Source organism: Phyllobates terribilis, unplaced genomic scaffold, assembly GCF_046119375.1.
Source record: "Phyllobates terribilis strain yellow unplaced genomic scaffold, ASM4611937v1 Scaffold_1__5_contigs__length_1240528914, whole genome shotgun sequence".
Classification (NCBI taxonomy): domain Eukaryota; kingdom Metazoa; phylum Chordata; class Amphibia; order Anura; family Dendrobatidae; genus Phyllobates; species Phyllobates terribilis.
Window position 1 is genome coordinate 473,410,724 of NW_027362761.1, and position 26,154 is coordinate 473,436,877.

General features: G+C 43.7%; 1 protein-coding gene across 5 annotated transcripts in view; it reads right to left on the reverse strand.

Annotated features, from left to right (window-relative positions):
* XRCC4 (X-ray repair cross complementing 4) overlaps positions 1-26,154 on the reverse strand; it is a 401,059-nt gene that overhangs the window by 267,826 nt on the left and 107,079 nt on the right. For all 5 annotated transcript variants that reach the window (XM_073679117.1, XM_073679126.1, XM_073679107.1 and 2 more), the window contains exon 3: positions 16,538-16,728. In XM_073679117.1, the coding sequence (XP_073535218.1) occupies positions 16,538-16,728 (191 nt within the window). The remainder of the gene's footprint in view (positions 1-16,537; positions 16,729-26,154) is intronic.

The window sequence follows — 26,154 nt, forward strand, 5'->3', positions numbered from 1 at the left end:
TAATAGACGTTTTTCAAACATTTTTTTTTATTCAAGTGCACACATATAAACAACAACTGAAGAACAAAAAGCAGAGAAAATGTAGGTGGAGGAGCATAAAAATGAAAATATGGCGCAGAATTCACCTTCTAAACATTTGGTGTTTCGCATATTAGGCATTGCCTTTGATTTATGGCAGTACATTGCCCACACAAAGACTTACCACAAGTCTTACAATTTCCGACAGATCTATTTTTCTTGCACTTTTCTTTGATCTGGCAAAATTTTGTTTGAACCATCACTTCTGAGCATGTAGAAACTTGGGACGTGGAACCCTTTTCCCTATCTGTGACATAAGGACCACTCAACTCTCTCACAAGCGTTTGCAAAAATGCCTTGCGTGACATTTTTTGGTGGGTAATCTCCTTGAATATTATCCATGCATTTATACCCGCAAAGTCTAAGGCATTTTCAAATGCATGAACAGGCCATCTCCTTGTGCATGTTCGTGTGGTATATTTTCGTGCCATCTGATCCACTACATCTACTCCATATTTTGTTTCATTGTAAAACTTTACCGTTTCTGGAGTTTTTTTAGCGGAATCAGACGCAACAACAACATCTGGATGGACGGAACTCAAAATGACAACATTTTTGTTGGGCTTTCCTTGATATACTGTAAGTGTAAAATTGTCTTCATTTCTAAACACTTTAGTGTTGTATAATTCCTCTTTCATGGATTTTATTTCTTTAGGCACTTCTCGCCTTATCTTGTTCAGTGTTCCCACGATGGTTGTTCCTTTGCTTTTTAGCTGTTTAGCTAATTTTACTGAAGTAAAATAATTATCGGTTGTAACATTGCGACCTTTTTTCAAAAACGGGTCCAATAACTTCATTACCACATGGTCAGCTAAACGGTCCTCAGCACGGCGTGTGTCATCTTTGCCTAGATAAGGGAAGCCATTTGCCAGATATTTGCTCCTCTTATCAACAGCTAGCCAATATTTGTGGCCATATTTATCTGGTTTGGAAGGCATGTACTGCGTGAATGGACACCTAGTTTTGCTTGGGAAAAGTTGCTCATCCACCGTTATGTATGGGCCAGGTTTGTAACACGCAATACAATTTTCAATAAACCTGTCCCACACAGTAGAAAATAGAGCAAACTTGTCCGTTTGCAGTCTCTCCGATCGAGTAGATTTCTCATCAAATCTGAGAAACCTCATAATTTCAACAAAGCGGTCCCTAGACATTGTCGCTTTGCAAAACGGTATTCCCCAGTCATTACACCAAATACTGCTAATCGAGTGACGGTTCGTGCCAGATATTCCACGAGCATAGAATATCGCAATGAATGCATCTAGCTCATCAGATAGAGTAAACTGTAAATTATTGTTCCTGCATGCTTCTGCAAGCGTACAGTTCTTTATATGTGTCAATATATATAAATCAAAAAATAAACGCCATGCGCTCAAAGGACTATCGATAATGATATTTCTTCTGGCGTATCCTGTAGGGCCAGGTGCTTCTCGAAGAATATTTTGGCTGTCACGCCTACCAGGCAAGTGTTCTCCAATTTCAACAGGTTTCCATTGAATACCATCCGCTGAAACTAGTATTCCTTCAGATTCGCCTTCTCTGGTGTTTGTTGTTGCATTACCTTCGCCGCCATCGTTATCTGTTGTTCTTTCATTTCTGGGACGTTTTGCTGATTTTTTCTGTCCACGACCAGGAGGATGGTCACGAGGCAACATAACTGCATGAGCCCGATCCCCAGTTGATGTGCTTGGAATATCTGTTAAAAAGTTGATGAATATTTAGAATTTTTGTTTTGTAAGGGTCCGTGCACACTGGCTGGATTAGCGGCGGAATATCCGACCGGATATTCTCACCACAATCCGGCCCGTACCTGCCCGCTCAGGTACAGAGCGGAGTTTCATACCTGAAGCTCCGCTCCGAACCCCGGGCTGGAGCCGCTGTCTGGGACGGAGCCGTGCTCGCGCGTAAGCAAGCGCTGCTCTGTCCCTGACAGCGGCTCCAGCCCGGGGTTCGGAGCGGAGCTTCAGGCATGAGCGGGCAGGTACGGCCTGTATTGCAGCAAGAATATCCAGATGGCTATTCAGCCAGAATTCTGCTAGTGTGCACAGGCCCTAACTCAGTGTGTGGAAGAACAAATAAATACACATAACTACTTACCTTCTGGATTTGTTCCTTCTGAGTCTTCAGATTCACTTGATATGTTCTGAGGAATGAAATCTTCATCACTGTCAGAATCCAATACATGTTCCTGCAATTCGGATTCCGATTCATCCTCCGGTATGGATTGCAAAGTAGCCAGAATATCCTGAGGCTTTATCAAACGTCTTCTCTCCATATTCCTCACAAATTCCATAATTCTATATAGTTCCCTGCTGAAAAATAGAAATGAAATGAAAACTAAAAGAAATAACTGTTCTGCCACCTTCAAAAGTAGGTGGGCTGAATCAGTTGACAGACAGCTAAACTATTTCATAACAATTCATACCTGTATGAGTCTTCAGAGCTCGTATGTCTGCGTCTGTTCTCTTTGTCTCTTCAGCTGAACTGAAAGTAAAGTTACTATCCAGAATACTGTCTCCTGCTAGGACCTTAGAAAAACACCACCCTTCATTAGCATAAGATAAGAGCCTAGAGTAAACAAGCTATTTTGTTCAGCATTACACAGTAATACAAGCAGGTAAAACACAAGGAAAATGTGAAAAGTTGACATGTAAATTGAACTACATCTATATGAACATCAGGGTAAATAAGACAGAGTGAAAAAATTATGCACAAAACTTTATAGCAACATTTAGTGACAAAAGGACCTCAAAATATAGTAGGGAGTCAAAATGACTTCCTTCAGTAGTTCTTGGTAAATTTTGAAAAAAAACGCGCAAATTTTTCACCAAAATTATTTATTCTCACAAAATCTTTTTTCACATCATATTTGAGGAAAAGTCACCGAGTTTCAAGCCGGAATTCTGAAAAATGTAGTCACAGAAGAGAAATAAAAAACGAAAGGAGTCAAAATGACTCCATCAGTAGTTCTAGTGTTAACTTGTTTGTTACTCTGCAATCTCCGATACATACTTTCCACATGTACCCTCTGAACTGTGAAGTGCTGTGGAATAAGTTGGTGCTACTCTATGACTACTTCAAGAAAAAAAGGTACTTTTTGCCCCATTCACATGTAGCAGAAAAAATCTGTATGAAATAATGAATATATGTGGATCTGCAGGCAAACGTTTAAATTGCACACAAGTTTCTTTGAAAAAAAATCTGCCAATTCTACAGTTGTGAAAATTGCCTTCTAAACATCGGTGAAAATTTTTGGGGGAGATATTGTTGTGGGAGGAGGAACAAAGGGAGTATTTTTTTAATGTTCAGGTATAGTGAAAAATAATGCTATGCAGACATAAGTCTGAATGTAAAACAATTTAATGAGTACATAACAGCACATCTAGGAGGTGTACATCAAAATGTCTGTACTATCCAGGAATTTATTGAATATTCCCTTAAGTCTATTAAGTAAAGAGATAGTTTAAAATACGTCAAGCATCATGGCATGGGCCAATGATTGCTAGTACATCTGTGGGGCTTTTATGGCTTTGACATGCCCCTTGCACACCAACTGCAGACATCCAATAAAGCAGTCAGTGGTACAGACTCTGTTTGCTCTAAATCATGTTGTTAGTATATTTTGTAAATGTCAAGTGGTATTCACTTCTGAATTGGAGAAAAAACACAAAGCTAGAACAGTCAGTAAGGCACTGCTAAATTTCTGATAGTGAATTTAACTGTGAAATATATATATTAATGTATACGGAAAATATGGAAAAACACCATATAGTGAATTTATAGCTGGTCTGTATTCAATCCATCAGCGATCCAATGGAATGGTAATGGCTATGGCTATGCCCTTTATGCATGAGCACATGTTGAGCTTCAAACTGGGTATTGCATGCAGGCTATGTGCACAATTAAATTACATTTGCTCCTAAATGTCCCCCATCCATTCCCTAGTTTTGGCACAAGGTGGATGTCACGTAAAGTGCTTTCCTCCTGCTTCTAGTGCTCATTGTCATGCTCCTGGATTCAAACCCTTGAGCTTGTGTTTTGTGTTCTGCTTCTCTGTCCCTGGAGCCACAGCAGACACACTTTTTTTCCGGGTTTTTAGGTTCTGTTATTCTGGCTGCAGTTTGTTTAGCATAACACAGGGGTTTTCATTTGTCTGCCCTTTCACCTTTCGGGTGTGGCTTTGTATTCTGTCCTCCTGCTGGCATTTCCTGCTGGTGATAGTTTCTTTTGGATGTTCAGCCATTATGCTATAGCTTAAAGCCAGTCAGTGAAATTCCAGATAGGGTTTATTATCCTTGCGGTTTCTGTTCTTTACTTTGCATCTTCTTTATGTTTCTTTTAGGAAGTAGGCAGCATATAATCTAACAGTACGTACTTTATACTTTATCTGGTATTTCATGGTTTTCTTTACTCTCTCTGGGTTCTTTCTTTTTTTCAGCAGACTTTTCTTTTTGTAGGTAATTCACACTCTGCTCTGCCTTCTGTTTTTTTAGGAGGAACGTGAAGTGCTCGGTAGCCTTTCGGGGAGCATAGGTCCGAGCTGCCTTCTTCTAGTCTGTGGTTAGGGCTATCTCCGCTCATGTAGGATCCTTTAGGGACTGCTGGCTAGGATCTGTAGTTTGTACAGGAACCGGAAGGGTCAGTTGCAGTTTTTAGTTTGTTACCTATTTTTCCGAGTGAGCAGCTACTCTAGCATAACACCCATTCTTTCTTAATGATATTTTGAAATGTCTAGTTTTTGAATTAGATCTGTCCATACCTAAGCACATACGCCTTAAATGGCTTTTGGCCGACTTTTCGGCTGACAGTTTTTTTCCCATATAGTTGAGAGCTACTGTGTTCTCTATAAGAGAGCTGTTGCTAGACATCTCTGGAGATGACGTGTCTCTTAGAAAGTAAAAGGGCTGGCAGTCAGAAATTAGACAACCTGGATCCTTCTATTCCCCAACATCATCTGTAAGGGGACTGATGGAAAGCCCCCATGCACATTACACTGTCAACTGAACCCACTTATATCAGTGGGTTTGGCCAACAATAGTCTAATATGTAGTGGGGGCTTTAGTTGCAGTATCTATTATCTGTCTATATGTCTCTGCATGCTTCTATCAAAGGAAAAAATATTACCCAACACCGAAGATAAAACAAATACAGATTTCAGTCTAATGTGAAACAAAATCACATACCAGATAAGTTGTCAGTAAAAATTCAAAGCATTTATATTTTTCAAACACATGGCCACTACTTTTACATTGATGCCCTATCCATAGCATTGGGCATCAATGTATGATCGGCCAGGGTCCCGCACGCGGCACCCCCGCCGATCATCTGATGTCGGTGCCGGCGGCGGCTGCCAGCCGCAAATGCTCACCTGCAGGGCTCCGCCGTCAAGTGGTAGTGGCCGCCGCGGTGTACTGCACATCCGCCTCCTATTCAATTGAATGTGAGGCCGACCTGCAGTACACCGCGGCCACTACCGCTTGACGGTGGAGCCCCGCAGGTGAGCACTTCCAGCTGGCGGCCGCCGGCACCAATAACAGCTGATCGGCGAGGCTGCCACGTGCGGGACCCCGGCCGATCATACATTGATGCCCTATCCTATGGATAGGGCATCAATGTAAAAGTAGTGGACTTCTTTAAATTAGCTTAGAAAGTTTTAGATATTAATTTTCACCTAAAGACTTGCAATAAGAAATAAGTGGGCTTGTGACCACCTAGTCATCATTCATTTGGCTTTATTGAGCACATATAGAACAGAATATTAAAGATTCCAGACTGGAAATTATTGGCGTTTCTACTGTTGCCAAAAGGTATAGATTTGATTGTGTGTTTTGGATGGTTACTTGTCAATTGTAAACTATAAGTGAAGACAAGATGAAGTCAATGTAACAAGAAGACTGGTATGACAAGCACATCTTCAAATTAGAACATCATCTATGTAGCCTCCATACCAGTGGAAAGCAGACCAGAACAAATTTTGCACAGTATGGATAATAGTCTACTCTCATCATGCCATTATGAGGTTTGCAAATTAAGGCGAGTACTTGAGTGTTAATACTGTGCACATACACACAGCCCCTCTTTCAGGGGACCTATACCCGTGATTACTGCTCTCAAGTACACAGCCCCTCTTTCAGAGGACCTATACCCGTGATTACTGCTCTCAAGTACACAGCCCCTCTTTCAGAGGACCTATACCCATGATTACTGCTCTCAAGTGGTTGCAAATAAACACTACTATGAATTTTTGGTAATGTGTGCAAAATTAGTGTAATTGGAATTTGAATAGACAAATAGTTGCATTGTTTTTGAGACAAACTCTTATTACAAAAACATTTGTCTCCAAATGAAATATGTTCTGAAACGCTTTTGCAATTTGTAACACTTTGGTGTTTACCAAGATTTTAATGTTCAAAATATGAAGTATTCATTTATTGAACATTTGTAATTCTCGTTTACATATTTTAGAGAACAGGATGTTCACGAGAATCACAGTCTAACCCTAGTCTACTATTTTGACAATCAGTTCCTTTTTATGTGAGTGACCGTTCAAGCCTCAATATTGTAAAGTAATAATGAAAATAGTTTTTAGAGGTTTCATGAAGTTTTTTAAAGTTCTGTCCTATTAGGCAATCCATTACGGGTGTTCTTCATTCCAGAGGATAAACTGATCTTTGGTGCTTTCAAGTCAGGTGCATAAATAATTTTCAAGAATACATTTTTACTTAATACATTTTAAGACCAAAGTTCCTACAAAAATAATGTGGAGTACTGTTCCTTGATGTGCATGACATGTTCTTAAATTCATTCATTCATTCACAATCACAAAGTGAGAAAACTATTGAAGGCCACCCATCTTGTAAAAAAAAATGTTTTCCTGCTAAAGATCTTAAAAATGGATTAATACCTCCATATTTTGAGAAAAAGAACCAAACTTTTATCTGCAGAAATTATAATTTATTGTAGGTTTTGTACCACTTTTGTCCTGAAAGAATTAAATTCATTGGTTCAACCAATTTCTTATGTGAATATAGTGATTTGAGTAGTTTAATTCCTCTCCTATTCATTTTGTGGGTAATATAAGCTAAAGAATATTAATAACTTCACAAATTGGCAAGTGTAATGTATTTGCTATTCCCGTTCTATTTGTACTTACAATAGCCGTCATATATTTAAAGTCTGCCTATTTATTTTATATGTTGTGTGTCTTGCAGATTAATGGGGGTCCAAACACAGAGACCCCAATCAAGTTCTCAAAAAATAGCCCATGGGTCTGTACTACACTCTAAGCATGCACTCATGGAGGAGCTCAGCACTTCTGAACAGTTTTTTTGGGCAATCAGTGGGGTTCTCGGGAACCAATCAACAGAGCGTTTAAATGCCTACAACATGTCAAAAAAATGTCTAAATACGCTTTAAATTAATTTTAAGGCCCCATTTTTAGGTATTCTAAGAATAAGAGTAGAGCAAAGGTTGTGATCGATGGGTAAATGGCTTTATATTTTTCCTCATAATTTATACCTGGAATGTGATTTTATCCATGTTGGAAAGAAATAAGGTTGAACTGGAATGTCTCCCTGTTGCTGGACAATACTTTTTCCTTTGACGTTACACTAACTAAAACCTGAACCAAAGGTCGCTTGTGTGCACAAAAGGAAAAATACAATGGAGGGGGAGAGTTGGGATGCTTTTCTGCTTTCATCAATCAGTATGTTTTCACTCTACTACTACCTGGTCTCCGGGGGAAGGGGCTGTACTCCATCTCTTACTATGCACTGTAATAATGTATGCCATTTCTCTCTTAAGTAACTCATGAATTTCGACTGCCATAAAGCACACAGCCCTGCAGCGCTGTCTATGAAGACAATACAGGAAGGAAGTGTATGCCTTCAATATGGCCGCCCCAAAGAAGTTACAAAAAATCCTGTTACAGACTAAAATCAATTTCATTCAATCAAAATGAAAAACACAAGACATTCTTCGTTTTAAGAAATGCAAAGAAAGATAGATGATAAAGCAAGAAAGAAAATTAAAGTAAGATTTATTTTATATTCAACAGATAAACTTTTTTATAGCAGTGCATCCCAACTATAAACAAAATGATCTGCCTTTGTATAGTGACAAATATTATTATTATTATTATTATTATTATTAATAATAATAAAGTGCCACATTTGGGATTTATAAGTAAAAGTCTTACCAGTGCAGCTGCTGTTCGTAGCAAATCAAACCAAATTTTGATGCGAGTTTGAGAAAAAGGAAAGATGACGGAAACCTCCAATAAAGTAAAACTTTAACCCCCTGGTGACTTCAGTCATATATTTATAGCAGCTCTGTGCACTTATTAGATAGAGCAGGCTCGGGATCTGAGCCTGCTCCACACGTGGCAGGTGCTGACTGTGTTATACAACTGTCACCTAGGAGTAATTGCCATAATTAGAGTGAGCTCTGATCGAAGTAGTTTAAACTTTAAGATGCAGAATTTCTAATGTTAGGAAAGGGGATGGGTCACTTCCGATGCTCATCGCCTCCTCTGTTTCCGCTCACAACTTTATAGTTGGGTGGTGCTGATGTGTTGTCAGGGCAGCTGGGGCCTTACTGAAGCCCCCATGCATGGATGTTAGTACAAGTATGAAGCCCATCCTTTGGGTAAGCTTCATAAAAGACAGGTAATTGTACACTAGACAGCAATAATGTCCCATTGGTGGACTAATAAAAAGTGTAAGAAAATATTTAAAAATAGTTATATTTATAATAGATGTATATCATTTAAATATAAAATATATCTTGTGTTTTTCATGTCAACTGAATATATAAACATTTAAATAACACGAAAGGTTATATATAGAACTCGATGGTCTTATGTCTACTTTCAACCTTAAGTTATGGCTCTCAGAGTCATTTCTTTTTACATTTTTGAATACCACAAAGAAAACGTTGTAAAAACAAAACCCAAAAAAGAAAGGCAGGACTGCTGTGTTTTGGTTTTTTTTTTCAATTTCGATCATGCTTGAATTTTTTTCCCCGTTTTTCAGCACTTTATATGCTAAAATGAATGGTGTCTACCAAAGCTACAACTCGCTCTACAAAAATCAGGCCCTCTTACGATGATATTGACGAAAATTTTTAAAAAGTCATGGCAATTGGAAGGGAAGGAAGAAAAAAATGAAATTTAAAAATGGCTGCATCTCTAAGGGGTTAATCAATTATGACAAATAAACTGCCAGCCTGAAGGCCCACAAATAATTACACTTAAAGGGAATCTGTCTTGTAAAAAACTTGAAGATATGGGGTTAATCTGCAGATTAATAGCGTTCTGAAGCTGCCCGACACCTGCACTGAGAGTCCCACTGCCAGGAGGAAACTATCTTGTTACCTTCCAGCAGCCTTGAGCTGACAGTCATAGGGGTGTGGCCAGTGCAGCTTCAGTTACTGCTCAGTACATAGTGAGCACTGACTGACAGCCAGCTCTGCATTAGAGCCGGTATCTGCGGTGTGTGGAGGAAGCTGACCTTCTGAGTCCCCTGCACACATAAGGACTCCTTACCAGGACATTAATACACCGTCCTTTTTGCGGGAAAAGGTTAGTAAATTAAATACATTTTTAATAAAGATACAAATATTTATAAGACTTTAGATAATTTCTACTAATGGAACCCAAAGGCTCTTTATCCATATATTCTATAGGCACAGTTGACTACAAAGGAATCTAATAGCTGTGGAGTGACAAATTGTGTTGTGATTTTGGTGCTGGCATGAGACGAGAATCAGTCTGATTAACCTATGAAGTATCTGATTGATATATTCTTCAGAAATTTGGAAATTATCTGATATTATTGTGATAGTCTTATAACTGAATGTTGAATGTTTGGCTAAATCAGATAAGGAAGTAGAATGAAAAATGTGGAAAAAAAATACTTAAAGACGACATTAATTCCATGGAAATGGCAGGAATTAAAAGGTAACTAAAACATGAAACTCTTTTCTATATATAAATAGAAGAAAAATGCTCTCTAATTTAATGATGAAAGTTCTGGCCCTACAAAAGAGGGAGGCTGGAACCTGCAGAAGTCGGGCTCTCCACTGTCTGCCTATTCTGAGCTGTTACACCTCTTGTTTCTGAGCTGGTGGATACCATTATATGGGGGAAGACTGTACACAGGATGTGAATGCAGGGGAACTCAGGATGGCCCCCTGAACCGTGTCAGGATGAGAAGGAAGGGGTCTATTAAAATAAGTTACATCTTCATTGAGGGACTTATGTCATTTTTACTTGGTGAACATTGGTTTTCCAAAATTAGATTTTTATGGTATGTTGTTGTTTACACATATTTGCATATATTTTGTATTCGATGTTTGTGGCAGTGTTTATTGAAGTAGTGCGTTACTTATCAGAGTATTTATATAGGGTCAGTGGATAGACGATTGGGGCATCATATCACATATCTTCGCACTCAGTTTGGGAGTTATTGTAAGGCAAAACAGGAACAGTCTATCATCTCTAGGCTTTACTGTTTAATCATTTATCTTGCTTGGGATAACTTTTTTTTCTGGTGGAATTATTTATATATTATTATTATTTATTATTATAGCGCCATTTATTCCATGACGCTTTACATGTGAAAAAGGGTATACATAACACAAACAATTACAATAATCTTGAACCATACAAGTCAGTGACTGGTACAGGAGGAGAGAGGACCCTGCCCGCGAGGGATCTATTGTCTTTGAAAATCAATTTTTAGGTTAACTACTATTGTGTTGATACTATTGTGATGACAATAGGATCTTAATAAGGCATTTTTTGATCCCTGTATTTTGGCAGATTTATTTGGTGGACCTACTTCTCTTTTAACCTAAATATGTTGCATTTGAGGTATATGCTCAGTATATGCTATTTATTGCCATATTTCTTGTGTTTTTAATGCATAGCTAATAAAAAGATATGTTTTAGTGGGGTTATTTTTTTGCTTGTGCTTAATTCATGTTGGATGCTATTATATAAGTAACAATGTGAGATGAAAAGCAGAAGGAGGAGGATAGAAGGAGAAGCAACAGATGAAAATCTTGTCAGTCTTCTCTTCATTGTGGCTACTGCAAGCAATGTGCAAGACACTCTGAATAACCCCAATAAGTATGCTTCTCTTGCACAACAAATCTTTAGTTGCAGCTGTGTCCTCATTTTGCAGATTAAACTTTTGGATGCAGCTATGTCCTCGTCTTCCGGATTAACCTTTTAAAAGCAATTATATCCTCCTCCTTTATCTCCTCTGCATAAAAATGACATTTTATTACACATCTGATAAAGAAAACATTCTCCATATAGTAAAGTTGAAGCTCCTGGCAGCAAGTGAAGAAAATGGTGACCTGATTTACGTATGACTGGAGTTCATACTTTATTTTTGGTGAATTTATGAGAAAAATAGGTATATTAATTCTCCCATTCCCATTGTATTCTATGGCGCAGCAACTAAACGAAACGTCAAAAAAGGCAAATCATTCTGTTCACCCTAAACTCTTACAGAGTAAGATTACAGAGTACAAGGACATCATCTAATTCACTAAAATGTTTTTCACAACTCTTTTACTTTCATCTTTTTTACTTTCTGTGTTTTTCTCCTAACTGATAGGTCTTCAAATGTGCAAACAATGCTTATGTGGGTAGTTAAAAATCTAAAGTCAGTAAGGAAATGACAGTGTTAGAAATGCGCTCTGGTGGTGGTAAAGCAGACAGTGGTGCATCTGAAGAGCTCTGTAATGTCAGGATGAATAATACAGGCACAGATTTTCATTTGAACATCCCAGATGATGTATGTTACCAAACCATCATAGACGATTTCTATGGGTCTGAAGTGTGAGAGCTTAAGTAAGCACATCTTCATGGAAAACTTAAGTTGAACCGTAAGCAGAACCCCCTGCTCGATTTCTTTGTTTTCTGAATCAGGAAATAAACAAATCTAAACAATAAGAAAATACAGTCCATCCATTTCCTGTGGATTATTTATATTGTAATTCATGTGAACAAAAGAGCTGTTCAAGGGAAAATAACCAGAAAGGGATGCGTTTCGGGAACGTTTAGCAGTACGTCTAATCCTAATACATTTGTTTTTGTGACATGAAGGCAACATGTGCCGCAGAAACACTCAGATCTCTGAAACAAGATGCACTGGGAAAAAAATGAATTCTTTCCTCCCCTTGTATGACCTAGTGGTAAATACGTTTCCTGGAAGTAGTGGTTCGTATATTGCATAATGTGTATGTGATTTTGTAGATCACATTACGCAGCCAGACCGCAGTAACTGAATAGCGACCATAAATGAAGCAATGGTCAGTACAAGTACACCCAATGCCAGAACTTTACCCCATACCTGTGACATGTAAACTTGCTCAATATTACCCCCCTGAAGGGTTTCTGCCAGCAGCACTCTCACCCACATTGTGTGTTTAATAGGAAAAAGATGAATTGTCCTTTGCACACACTGTACATATAAATATGTATTGTGACATTCAGTAAGGATATGTACATCCTGTGTGCTACCATACTGCTTTTTGCATGTTTCCATAGTGTTCAGTAAGGGTGTTTTATATGTTCTGTACGTTGCTACATGGACTTCCTATGGGTTCCTTAAAAACACATTATTTTTTAAAGGTAATCTACTACCAGGGTTTTTCTACCTAATCTGAGAGCACCTTAATATAAAGAAAAGATCCTGATTTCAGCAATGTAACACTTGGTGGGCTGCTTGCTGTAGTTTTGATAAAATCCCTATTTTATCAGCAGAAAATTATCACTAGATGACTAGTAAACCTGCTCCTCCACATTCATGAGCCCTGTATAACCACGCCCCCACAACTGATTGGCTGCTTTCTGCCTATGCACAGTGTACACAGAAAGCTGCCAATCAGTGGTGAGGGCGGGGTCATACAGAGCTCAGCATTCAGAGAACTGTTAGATCTGCAGCAGATAAAACAATAATTTTATCAAAACTGCAGCATGTAGCCCGGTAAGTGATACAACGCTGGAATCAGAGTTACTGCCCCTACATCATACTGCTCTTAGATAAGGTAGCAAAAATTTTCCACATTTGCTATTTCAGGGAGAATTCCACTTTAAATGTCTTTAATTTAATATTCAGACAATTAAATAAATCATGATATCTATTCATTAGAATGTATTCATTAGATAAGGGGTCTCAATCTTATTACTGCAACATTTTGGAATAGAGTGCTCTATACAGACACAATCTGCATTTAACAATGCAACTTGTCCAGGATTTCTACCACATGTACTGTGTAGCTGAGATTTGTTTGGTCATGGTGAACCGCTCACTATGAGAAGTACATACAATAAACCGTGACTACAAGAAACAAACAACATTCTAGGAAATGAAGAAGCAAGTTGATTGAAGCCATGGATGGTATTCATCTTCACAGCTCAGCTGACTTGGCATTATTGATATTTTCATGGAATAAAGTATGTGACTCTGTTCTGGGAATGGTACCAAGTAATAGAAGAGTTTAAAGGGAACTTGTCACCTCCGAAAATAAATGTAATTTATCTGCATATACAGTGGTAATCTGAAAATGAAGATTGCCAGTCACCAGGGATGTGCAGCCCTTTGACAGCCTGCTTTGCAACGTATGTGCAGAGTCGGCTGTCAATCATTGTGCCAGGGAGTGATTACAGCCACTGTATCGCCCCAATGACTTGAAGCGAGCAGCTGAAGAGAGAATATAACTTAATTTTCTCCCTGCAGCCACTCTTTCAGTAAGTCTACTAAAGAAGGTTTAAAGCTATTTGCCTGCAGAATACCTGTATATCTGAAGTTAAATAGCATTTTTTTTTAGGTCAGAGGTTCTCTTTTAATTCATTAAACTAAAGGAGTATTTATATTGCAAGATAACCGTGAAGGAGCGTTGTTAAAAACACTTGTTTCACGATTATCATGCTGTGAAAACAGGCTGCCGATCACCCGATGAACGAGCAAAACGCTTATTCATCGAGTGAAATGATCTTGTGTGCAACAAAAGATCATCGTCTTCGGCGGTGTAAACCGGACTCGTGCTACCAAGAACCATGGCAGCCAATGTGCAGTGAGCGATCTAGTAGGCAGTAGATCTAGAATAGATAGGTCAGTTCAGTGTTTGCTTTGGTCTGCCTGTGTAGGCAATTACACAACCCCAGATCAGTATAACTTTACCGATTGCAGTCGTGTCGTGCCGCCGGTCGCTCCATGTAAATGGACCTTAAGTCATTCCAGAAGCGCAGGAATAGAATAACTCTGTATTCTCATATGCAGCCTGCTTTTGATACAGCAAGTACAAACCACGTGTTCTACAGTATACAGCACATTGGACAAAGGCAAGGCAAAGTACCAATCACATGTCTGGGCTGCAATTTTCATTTAAGAATACAGCAAGCAGCCACAGATTTTACTAAATAAAACTTATAATAACTTGCTAAATATGGCCATGATTTTACTAAATTTAATACAAAAATGCTGAGAAGTGTCCCCATTGGCAGACTAATGGATCCGACTCTCTAGCAAAAGTCAGGTCCGAACTTCCGGGATGTTGGATCCTGGCATGCGGTGAAGATTCCCACAACCCTCCATCATGGTGACAGTACAAATTACTGCAAGATCTTGTGCTATGAAGTAAACCAGTGTCGCCGCATGCTTCAGTAAGCAATTACTGCGAGGAACCCTTCCAATGATGCTACCGATCGGTAAATGATGCAGCAGCGCTGATTTACGTCAAAGCACGAGATCGTACAGAATGGGATCCCACAATCCTTCCTGAGAAGTGAGAGACCTCGCATTTTACCGCAAGATCTCAGGCTTCAAACTAAACCAGCGCTGCCCCTCATTCGCTAGTCAGTTAGCTATCGGTAACATCATTAGAGCGGATACTGACCGGTAACTGCTTAGTAAAGGTTGTGACAGCGCCGGTGCAAGATCTTGTGCTTTCACAGTAATGGGGGCTATGGAGGGCTCTGCATGCCAGGAGCACAAAGCCCAGCAGGTCGGACATGACTCTTGTTGGAGAGATGGGTCCATTAGCCTGCTATTAGGGACACTTCTCGGCATTTTGGATCATATATGTTAAGTAAAATATCAGTTTACGCCTGTCCTCTGTATTCCTAAATGAAAAGGGCAACCTCAGACTGGTGAACGCTTTCAAGTTCCTACATCCAGTACAAAATCACCACCACAGAAGCCACCCTGCATGGTGAGGAGATGAACACATGCCCAACCAAAAACGAGAAAGAATCCACAATGCAATTATAATTTACAACTAATACAAAAAGAAACAACCAAACTAAAATGTAAGCGTGTAAGTTCCCAAAGTGCCACTGTAATAGTACAAAATCTGATGTGACAGGACTAAAGGAAGTGGCTACTATTGGTGACCCTAATTCAGGATCTGGTTACTATCACAAGGTTCGGACCAGTGATAAAGTTCAGCCTTGTAATGACAACCCCTAGGGTCAATGGTGCCGAAGTATATCTGCAGCTGCCAACAACTACAGAGCCGCACACAGAGGGCTGAAGCCAGTGGCCGGGAAGTACTGCTGTATACCATCTATACACACTATATAGGTTACACATCTATTAAATCTACATATAGCAAAAGAGGACAAGAGTGAAAATAACATTTATCATCAGCAGCAGACTGTTCTGTTATGTACCAGAGAGCACTGTTAGGCACTAAATATGACTGATACACATTTTAAAGGGAATCTGTTAATAGGTGTTTCGCTACCTCATCTGAGGACAAAATGATGTAGGGGCACAGACCCTTATTCCAGTGATTTATCACTTACTGGGCTGCTAGATACAGTTTTGGCTAAAAACAGTTTTATCTGCTGCAGATCTAGCAGTTCTCTGAATGCTGAGCTCTGTATAACCCGGCCCACGCTACTGATTGACAGATTTCTGCCTATGCACAGTGTACACAAAAATCTGCCAATCAGTGGTGAGGTTGTGGTTGGACTATCTGGTAGCAGGTTTACTAGTCCTCTAGTGATATTCCCCTGCTGATAAAATGGTGATTCTATCACAATTACAACAAGAAGCACAGTAAGTGACACATCACAGAATCAGTGTCTCTGTCTGTACATTAGGCTGCTATCAGATTAGGTGATATGTTTCTGTGTACACGGTGCATAGGCAGAAAACTGCCAATCAGTGGTGGTGGTGTGGTTGGACTACTCAGCAGCAGGGTTACTAGTCCATTGGTTATAATTTCCTGCTAATAAAACAATGATTTTATCAAAACTACAGCAAGCATCTCAGTTAGTGATACATCGCTGGAATTAGGGTCTCTGCCCCTACATCACTCTGCTCTCAGATTAGATAGCAAAAACCTGGCGACTAGTTTCCTTTAATAAACTGTTTTATATATGTTGACTACCTATTCTTAGCTATCTACTAATAGTATTATCAGATTTTGTACTCACCGAAATAGCGTTTAAAGTTTTCTCATATGTAAAACAATACATTTCAGGGTTTTCTTCATCCTTCACAAGGTCAAAGCTATACCTGCTACCAGTCTGCGGAGCAGTGATTAAGGCTTTTTTTAACTCTTCCATGTACTTTGAATGATTCATCTCCATATCTGCAGCTTCCTTGGACAAATCCTCCTTGGTCACTTTTAGAGAAAAGCACATTTAGTGACAAGTACTCCAGATACAATGAAGCAGCACAGTGTGACTATGTGGCATTTGGCTTAGGATACAGTGACATTTTGGATAGCTTTTTTCACATAATGTTGTAAATACAAGGGGCCCAGAAATTATTATTTCTCAGTGGTCACCACAATCATATTCTAAATCGGATGAGAAAAATACAAAAGCACTGCAATGTACCGTATATCACCAAGCGCCATGATTCTCCTGCAAAAATCATTTGCAACCCGGAAAGAGAAATATTTGCAATTTCCAGCAGGAGGTAGAGAGACAGACATGATCTTCTTAGATATTGTGACTCTTCTACAGTGAGGAAAATAAGTATTTGATACACTGCTGATTTTTTAAGTTTTCCCACCTACAAAGAATGGAGAGCGCTATAATTTTTATCGTAGGTACACTTCACATGTGAGAGACAGAATCTAAAAATAAAAAACAGAAAATCACATTGTAAGATTTTTAAATAATTACATTGTATTTTATTACATGAAATAAGTATTTGATCACCTACCAACCAGCAAGAATTCTGGCTCTCACTGATCTGTTAGTTTTTCTTTAAGAAGCCCTCCTACTCTGCACTCGTTACCTGTATAAATTGCACCTGTTTGAACTCGTTACCTGTATAAAAGACATCTGTCCACACACTCAATCAATCACATTCCAACCTCTCTGTAACGGGTCCGGGAGGCGGAACCTCTGAGCTACTATACAAGGGGGCGGCCCTTGTAAGGGAGCGGGTGGCAGTCTCTGGGTGAACGGACAGGGAGTTACGGCAAGTGATCAGGGCAGTCTCTGGGTAAGGGGTAGGTACGACCTGTGATGGCAGAGCCTCCGGGTAGGCTAGCAGGCAGATGGTAGATGTGTGCTCCCAGGTGAGCAAGCGAGAGTCTCTGGAATAGCAGGTGGTCACGGCACGTGACGGCGGAACCTCCGGGCTGGCAGGCAGGTAGGAAACGGAGAAGCGCTCCCAGGTGAGCGGGCAAGAGTCTCTGGAATAGCTGGTGGTCACCGCACGTGACAACGGGACCTCCGGGCTGGCAAGCAGGCAGGTAACGGAGAAGCGCTCCCAGGTGAGCGGGCAAGAGTCTCTGAGATAGCTGGTGGTCACAGCACGTGACAACGGAGCCTCGGGGCTGGCAAGCAGGCAGGTAGCGGAGAAGCGCTCCCAGGTGAGCGGGCAAGCTGGTCCATAGACAGACTGACCGGAGTTGTAAGGCAGACCGTCGGACCTCAGGCAAGCAGGCAGGTAGCTGATGTGCGCTCCCAGGTGAGCGGACAAGTTGGTCCTTAGACAGACTGACCGGAGTTGTAAGGCAGACCGTCGGACCTCAGGCAGGCAGGCAGGTAACAAGTATTCAGGCAGGAATCAGGCAGGTAACTAGCAGGAAACTGGCAGGAAACTGGCAGGTAACTGGCAGGTAACTGGCAACGGGACCTGAGGGCTGAAGCACAGGTGAGACACAGGTGCAAACAACATTGCTCGGGCACCTCCATTTTGGAGGAGGTGCCTTATATATGATGAAGTCCTCCGGCCATTGGCCGGGGACTCCTTAGGACGGCGCGCGCGGCCCCTTTAAGAGGAGGGGAGCGCGCGCGCCCTAAGCACAGGGGTCGGGAAGGAGCGCGCGCTGAGAGCAGAGCGGGAGGAGGACGCCGGGAAGGAGCGCGCGCTGACAGCAGAGCGGGGAGAGGACGCCGGGCACGGAGCAGAGCGGTGAGGGGAGCAGCGTCCCTGCCTAGCAGAGGGCAGGGACGCCAGCGCTACAGTACCCCCCCCTTTAGGCCCCCCCTTTTTTAGGCCAGACAGAAATTTAGCTAGGATGAGAGGGGCATGGATGTTCTCCCGGGGCTCCCACGTTCTCTCCTCAGGACCAAACCCCTTCCAATCTACCAGAAAAAAGGTCTTTCCTCTTACCCTTTTGGTGGCAAGAATGTTCTCTACCTCAAACTCGTCCTCAGCAGAAACCGGAGCAGGAGGCGTACCTGTAGACTTGGAAAAAGAGTTAAGCACCACAGGTTTGAGGAGAGACACATGGAAGGAGTTAGGGATCCGTAAGTTGGCCGGGAGTTTCAATTTATAGGCCACCGGGTTGATCTGACTGATGACCTCCAGTGGACCGATGAACCGAGGCCCTAACTTATAGGAAGGGATCTTGAGCCGGACATATTTGGACGAGAGCCAGACTTTATCCCCAGGGCGGAATTGAGGAGGGTCCAGACGTTTTTTGTCAGCGTGTCTTTTCATACGCTCGGAAGACAGAAGGAGTGCGGACCGGGTACTCTCCCATATGGAGGAAAATTTGTTAACAAGAGATTCCGCAGCCGGATTGTCCGCCGAGGTGGAGACGGGAAACGGGATCCGAGGATGCTGACCGTAGACTACAAAAAACGGGGATTTGGAGGAAGACTCGCTCTCGTGATTGTTGTACGAGAATTCGGCCCATGGCAGGAGATCCACCCAGTCGGAATGGTGGGCATTAACGAAGTGCCGAAGGTAACTGGTCAGGTTCTGATTGATCCGCTCCACTTGACCATTAGACTGTGGGTGGTATGCGGAGGAGAAGTCCAGGGTGACGTCCAGCAATTTACAAGTGGCTCTCCAGAAACGGGAAGTGAACTGTACCCCACGATCCGACACGATGTGACGGGGCAGGCCATGAAGACGGAAGATGTGGCGGATAAAGTCTTTAGCCAGCTCGGGTGCAGACGGAAGACCTGGCAGAGGAATGAAGTGAGCCATCTTGGAGAAGCGGTCAGCGACCACCCAAATGACCGTACAACCGGCAGAGACGGGTAGATCAGTAATGAAGTCCATCGCTATATGCTGCCAGGGGGCAGCAGGTACTGGCAGAGGTAGGAGGCGGCCGGCCGGCAGGTGTCTCGGGACTTTGTTGCGGGCGCAGGACACACAGGCAGAAACAAAGTCTATTACATCCTTGTGCAGGTTAGGCCACCAGTAGTGCCGGGTAATAAGCTGGAGGGTCTTTTTCTGACCGGCGTTGCCAGCTAGTTTAGACGAATGACCCCAGTGTAGGATCTTCTCCCGATCAGGTACTGGTACGAACGTCTTACCAGGAGGAAGACGATTTAGACTCACGGGAGCCACCTGCATTACTCTGGCGGGATCGATGATATGTTTCGGATCCTCCTCGAGATCAGACACCAGAAAGGACCGAGACAAGGCGTCCGCCTTGACGTTTTTGTCAGCCGGGCGAAAATGAAGGACAAAATCAAAACGAGCAAAAAACAAGGACCACTGGGCTTGGCGCGGGTTAAGTCTCTGGGCATGCTGGAGGTAAGCCAAGTTCTTGTGGTCAGTGTAAATTATTACCGGGTGAAGAGCCCCCTCGAGCAGGTAACGCCACTCCTCCAATGCCAGTTTGATGGCCAATAACTCTCGGTCTCCTGTGGAATAGTTGCGCTCAGAGGAGGAGAAGAGTTTAGAGAAGAAGCCACAAGTTACCATCCTCCCGGAAGATGATTTTTGAGTAAGTACCGCTCCGGCTCCAGAGGAGGAGGCGTCAACTTCCAGGAAGAACTGTTTGTTGCCATCTGGGCGATGCAGCACCGGGGCGGAAGAGAAGGCCTGTTTAAGGGAAAGAAAGGCCTCCTCTGCTTCGGGTGGCCACTCTTTGGGATTAGTACCTTTACGGGTGAGCGCAGAAATTGGGGCCGTCCGGGAAGAGAAGTGTGGTATGAAGAGGCGGTAGTAGTTGGCGAAGCCCAGGAATCGCTGAATGGCCTTCAACCCCTCCGGTCGGGGCCATTTCTCGATGGCAGACAGTTTCTCAGGATCCATTTGTAGGCCGGTCTGAGAGATAATGTAGCCCAGAAACGGAAGCGAGGTCTGCTCAAAGAGGCACTTCTCAAATTTAGCGTAGAGATGGTTCTGCCTTAGCCTGAGCAGGACCTGACGAACGTCCCTCCGGTGAGTCTGGAGATCCGGAGAGAAGACCAAGATGTCGTCCAGGTACACCACTACGCAGGAGTAGAGAAGGTCCCGGAAGATGTCATTGACCAACTCTTGAAAGACGGCAGGAGCGTTACAGAGACCAAAGGGCATTACCAGGTATTCATAGTGGCCGTCCCGGGTGTTGAATGCCGTCTTCCATTCATCCCCCTGACGAATACGAACCAGGTTGTACGCCCCACGAAGGTCCAGTTTGGTGAAGATCCTAGCCCCCCTCAGGCGATCAAATAATTCTGGAATGAGCGGAAGGGGGTACTTATTCTTCACCGTGATCAGGTTTAGGCCTCTATAGTCTATACAGGGACGGAGAGAGCCGTCCTTCTTTTTGACGAAAAAGAAGCCTGCTCCCGCCGGGGAGGTAGATTTCCGGATGAATCCTCTGGCTAGATTCTCCTCAATATATTCGGACATTGACCGGGTCTCAGCAGCGGATAAAGGATACGCCCACGGGGAGGAGTAGTACCGGGTAGCAGATCGATGGGACAGTCGTATGGTCTATGTGGTGGTAATGTCTCTGCCTCCTTTTTATTAAAGACATCTGCATAAGACCAATAAGGAATCGGAAGTCCAGGTAGATTAGCTGGGGTAGGAGAGGGACGGACGGGATGGACGGGAACCAGGCAGGTTTTATGACAGTCTTGTCCCCAGCGAAGGACCTCTCCGGTTTGCCAGTCTAGCACGGGTGCATGTCTCTGGAGCCAGGGCAGACCTAGCAAGAGGGCGTGAGAGAGTCCAGGCAGAACATGAAAGGAGATACTTTCAGAATGCAGCATTCCCACCTGCAGGGTAATGGATTCGGTGATGAGTTGAATGGGGCGAGGTAAGAGGCCCCCATCCACGGCAGCGACAGACAAGGGTACAGCCAGAGGTTTGGTGGGGATGCGGTATTTCTCAACCAGGGACTGTGAAATAAGGTTCCCGGCTGCTCCAGAGTCAAGTTGGGCTAGTTCGAAATAACGGTTCTCCCCGTAGATGATCGAAACTGACAACAGCAGGGATGGAGAGGATTTATTCTTGTCTAGGTGGACCTCTCTGAGCGAACCTAGACACAGGCGTTTCCCGACCTCTCCGGGCAGGCACGGATCCGGTGCTCCTTACTGCCACAGTAGAAGCAGCTCCCCTCGGCACGGCGTGAGTCCTGACGGGTTTTGACCATCTTGGTCTGGTCGACCTGCATAGGCTCAGGAGAGTGTACCTGGGGAGAGATGGAGGGAATGACGGGTTTCTGGAAAGTAGGAGCTAAACGTGGAATCCTTCTCTCACGGGTGACCTCTTTGGCACGCTCCTGGAACCGTAGGTCAATCCGGGTGGCAAGGGTTATTAGATCATCGAGAGAGGTAGGAATGTCCCGACCAGCAAGTTCATCTTTAATACGACCGGACAGACCCTCCCAGAAGACGGATACCAGAGCGTCGTTATCCCAGGCCAGCTCCGAGGCAAGGGTGCGGAACCGTATGGCATATTGGCCCACGGTGAGACCCTCCTGACGGAGGCGTAGCAGAGAGGATGCGGATGAGGTCTTCCGTCCGGGTTCGTCGAAGACTTTCCGGAAAGCCGAGAGAAAAGCAGGCAAGTTGGACACCAGGGGGTCTCCCCTCTCCCATAGAGGATTTAGCCAGGCCAGGGCCTCCCCGGTGAGATGGGACATGATAAAGGCAATTTTGGCCCGGTCGGAATTAAACTGATGGGACAAAAGTTCAAAGTGCAGGGTGCACTGATTTATGAAGCCCCGAGCCTGGACGGGGTCGCCTCCGAAGCGAGGAGGTGCAGAGAGCCGGGGTCCGGGGTAGGATACCATAGTATTAGTGGGCAGCGGAGCTGCCGGATTGCAAGATATGGCACTGGCGGAGGTTGTTGGTGGATCAGACAGAGTGTTCAGGCGAGTATTAACATTCCGCAGGTGACCCAGGATGGCCTCCTGTTGGGACCTCTGACGGGACAGTTCAAGACAGAGGTCCGAGAGCGAGGGAGCTTGGGTGCCACCGGGTTCCATGGCCCGAGCAAACTGTAACGGGTCCGGGAGGCGGAACCTCTGAGCTACTATACAAGGGGGCGGCCCTTGTAAGGGAGCGGGTGGCAGTCTCTGGGTGAACGGACAGGGAGTTACGGCAAGTGATCAGGGCAGTCTCTGGGTAAGGGGTAGGTACGACCTGTGATGGCAGAGCCTCCGGGTAGGCTAGCAGGCAGATGGTAGATGTGTGCTCCCAGGTGAGCAAGCGAGAGTCTCTGGAATAGCAGGTGGTCACGGCACGTGACGGCGGAACCTCCGGGCTGGCAGGCAGGTAGGAAACGGAGAAGCGCTCCCAGGTGAGCGGGCAAGAGTCTCTGGAATAGCTGGTGGTCACCGCACGTGACAACGGGACCTCCGGGCTGGCAAGCAGGCAGGTAACGGAGATGCGCTCCCAGGTGAGCGGGCAAGAGTCTCTGAGATAGCTGGTGGTCACAGCACGTGACAACGGAGCCTCCGGGCTGGCAAGCAGGCAGGTAGCGGAGAAGCGCTCCCAGGTGAGCGGGCAAGCTGGTCCATAGACAGACTGACCGGAGTTGTAAGGCAGACCGTCGGACCTCAGGCAAGCAGGCAGGTAGCTGATGTGCGCTCCCAGGTGAGCGGACAAGTTGGTCCTTAGACAGACTGACCGGAGTTGTAAGGCAGACCGTCGGACCTCAGGCAGGCAGGCAGGTAACAAGTATTCAGGCAGGAATCAGGCAGGTAACTAGCAGGAAACTGGCAGGAAACTGGCAGGTAACTGGCAGGTAACTGGCAGGTAACTGGCAGGTAACTGGCAGGTAACTGGCAACGGGACCTGAGGGCTGAAGCACAGGTGAGACACAGGTGCAAACAACATTGCTCGGGCACCTCCATTTTGGAGGAGGTGCCTTATATATGATGAAGTCCTCCGGCCATTGGCCGGGGACTCCTTAGGACGGCGCGCGCGGCCCCTTTAAGAGGAGGGGAGCGCGCGCGCGCCCTAAGCACAGGGGCCGGGAAGGAGCGCGCGCTGAGAGCAGAGCGGGAGGAGGACGCCGGGAAGGAGCGCGCGCTGACAGCAGAGCGGGGAGAGGACGCCGGGCACGGAGCAGAGCGGTGAGGGGAGCAGCGTCCCTGCCTAGCAGAGGGCAGGGACGCCAGCGCTACACTCTCCACCATGGCCAAGACCAAAGAGCTGTCTAAGGACACCAGGGACAAAATTGTAGACCTGCACAAAGCTGTGATGTGCTACACGACAATAGGCAAGCAGCTTTGTGAGAAGGCAACAACTTTTGGCGCAATTATTAGAAAATGAAAGAAACACAAGATGACTGTCAATCTTCCTCGGTCTGGTGCTCCATTCAAGATCTTCCCTTGTGGGGTAAGGATGATTCTGAGAAAGGTCGGGAATCAGCCCAGAACTACATGGGAAGACCTGACCAATGACCTGAAGAGACCTGGGAACACAGTCTCAAACAATACCATTAGTAACACACTATGCCGTCATGGATTAAAATCCTGCAGGGCACGCAAGGTCCACCTGCTCACGCCAGCACATGTCTAGGCCCATTTGAAGTTTGCCAATGACCATCTGCATGATCCAGAGGAGGCACAGGAGAAGGTCATGTGGTCAGATGAGACCAAAATAGAACTTTTTGGTATCAACTCATTCGCCGTGTTTGGAGGAAGAAGAAGAACGAATGCAACCCCAAGAACACTGTCCCAACCATGAAGCATGGTGGGGGAAACATCATATTTTGGGGGTGCTTTTAAGCAAAAGGGACAGGATGACTGCATCGTATTGAAGGGAGGATGGATGGGGTCATGTATTGCGAGATTTTGGCCAACAAGCTCCTTCCTTCAGTAAGAGCATTGAAGAGGGTTCGTGGCTGGGTCTTCCAGCATGAAAATGACCCGAAACACACAGCTAGAGTAACCAAGGAGTGGCTGCGTAAGAAGAATTTCAAGGTCCTCAAGTGGCCGAGCCAGTCTCCAGACCTGAACCCAATAGAAAATCTTTGGAGGGAGCTGAAACTCAATGCTGCCCAACGACTGCCCCGAAACCTGAAAGATCTGGAGAAGAGGAGGGGGCCAAAATCCCTGCTGCAGTGTGTGCAAACTTGGTCAAGAACTACAGGAAACATCTGACCGCTGTAATTGCAAACAGAGGTTTCTGTACCAAATATTAAGTTATGTTTGTCTATTGTATCAAATACTTATTTCATGCAATAAAATAAAAATTAAGTATGTAAAAATCATACAATGTGATTTTAAGGATTTTTTTTTTAAAGATTCTCTTACAGTTGAAGTGTACCACCAATAAAAATTACAGACCTCTCCATTCTTTGTAGGTGGGAAAACTTGCAAAATCGGCAGCGTATCAAATACTTATTTTCCCCACTGTATATCCAAGACATCTTACAATCACTGCATGCAGTCTAGCTCAAGCAAGCATTAACCACTACCAGAAAAGACAGCTTATAGTAATAATAGTTTATGAGAGCCATCAAGTAATGGACGTCATGCTAAGAAGAAGCACAATGACGTTTCATTTTTCCACTTCAGGCAGCCTTATCTTCTGGGTTTTAACTTGTCAATCATTTCCTCTAAACAACCACCATAGTGTAGCTGCTGTTCAACAGCAACATGCTCTTCCATAAAATGTCAGATTTATCACTTTGTGTAAACTTATGGTATAACAATGCTAAGGCCTTGCCTTGACTTCATCAACGCACTGTGCATCTTCTTACATGAAACACCCATGATATATACTGAACAAAAATATAAACGCAGCACTGTTGTTTTTGCTTCCATTTTTCATGAAATCAGTTTGTTGATTGTGACCTGAGGGATGTTGGTCCATTCATCTTCAATGGCTGTGCGAAGTTCTTGCATGGCCAGCATATTCACCGGACATGTCACCCATTGAACGTGTTTGGGATGCTCTGGATTGGCGTATAAGACCTTCCTACCAATATCCAGCAACTTCGCACAGCCATAGCAGAGGAGTGGACCAACATTCCACAGACCACAATCAACAACCTGATCAACTCTATGTGAAGGAGATGTGTTGCACACTGCACACTCAGTTATGAGATGCAAAGTCTCCACTGAGCTGTAATAGTGATGCACAATTCACAGAGCAGGCCAAGAAGTAACACGCTGGTTATCTGCGGGATCCTTGGTGCTGAATATATTCATTTTTTCAATTAGTGGATACTGTGGATCCCAAAAGTAGAAGTTTGGTAAAGGTCAGCAAGGTACAACCAGTTAAACCAGTGATCTTTATTCCTTCATATTAGGACGCATTACCACACCACTAGCAAGAATATATAAAAGCATACATGTTTCTTACTAGTGCCCTTAATCGAAGCATAACATACAAGATAATAAAAATCCTTTTATGTCACATCTTGAAAATTCTCATGTTCACGGTTAGCCAATAGATGT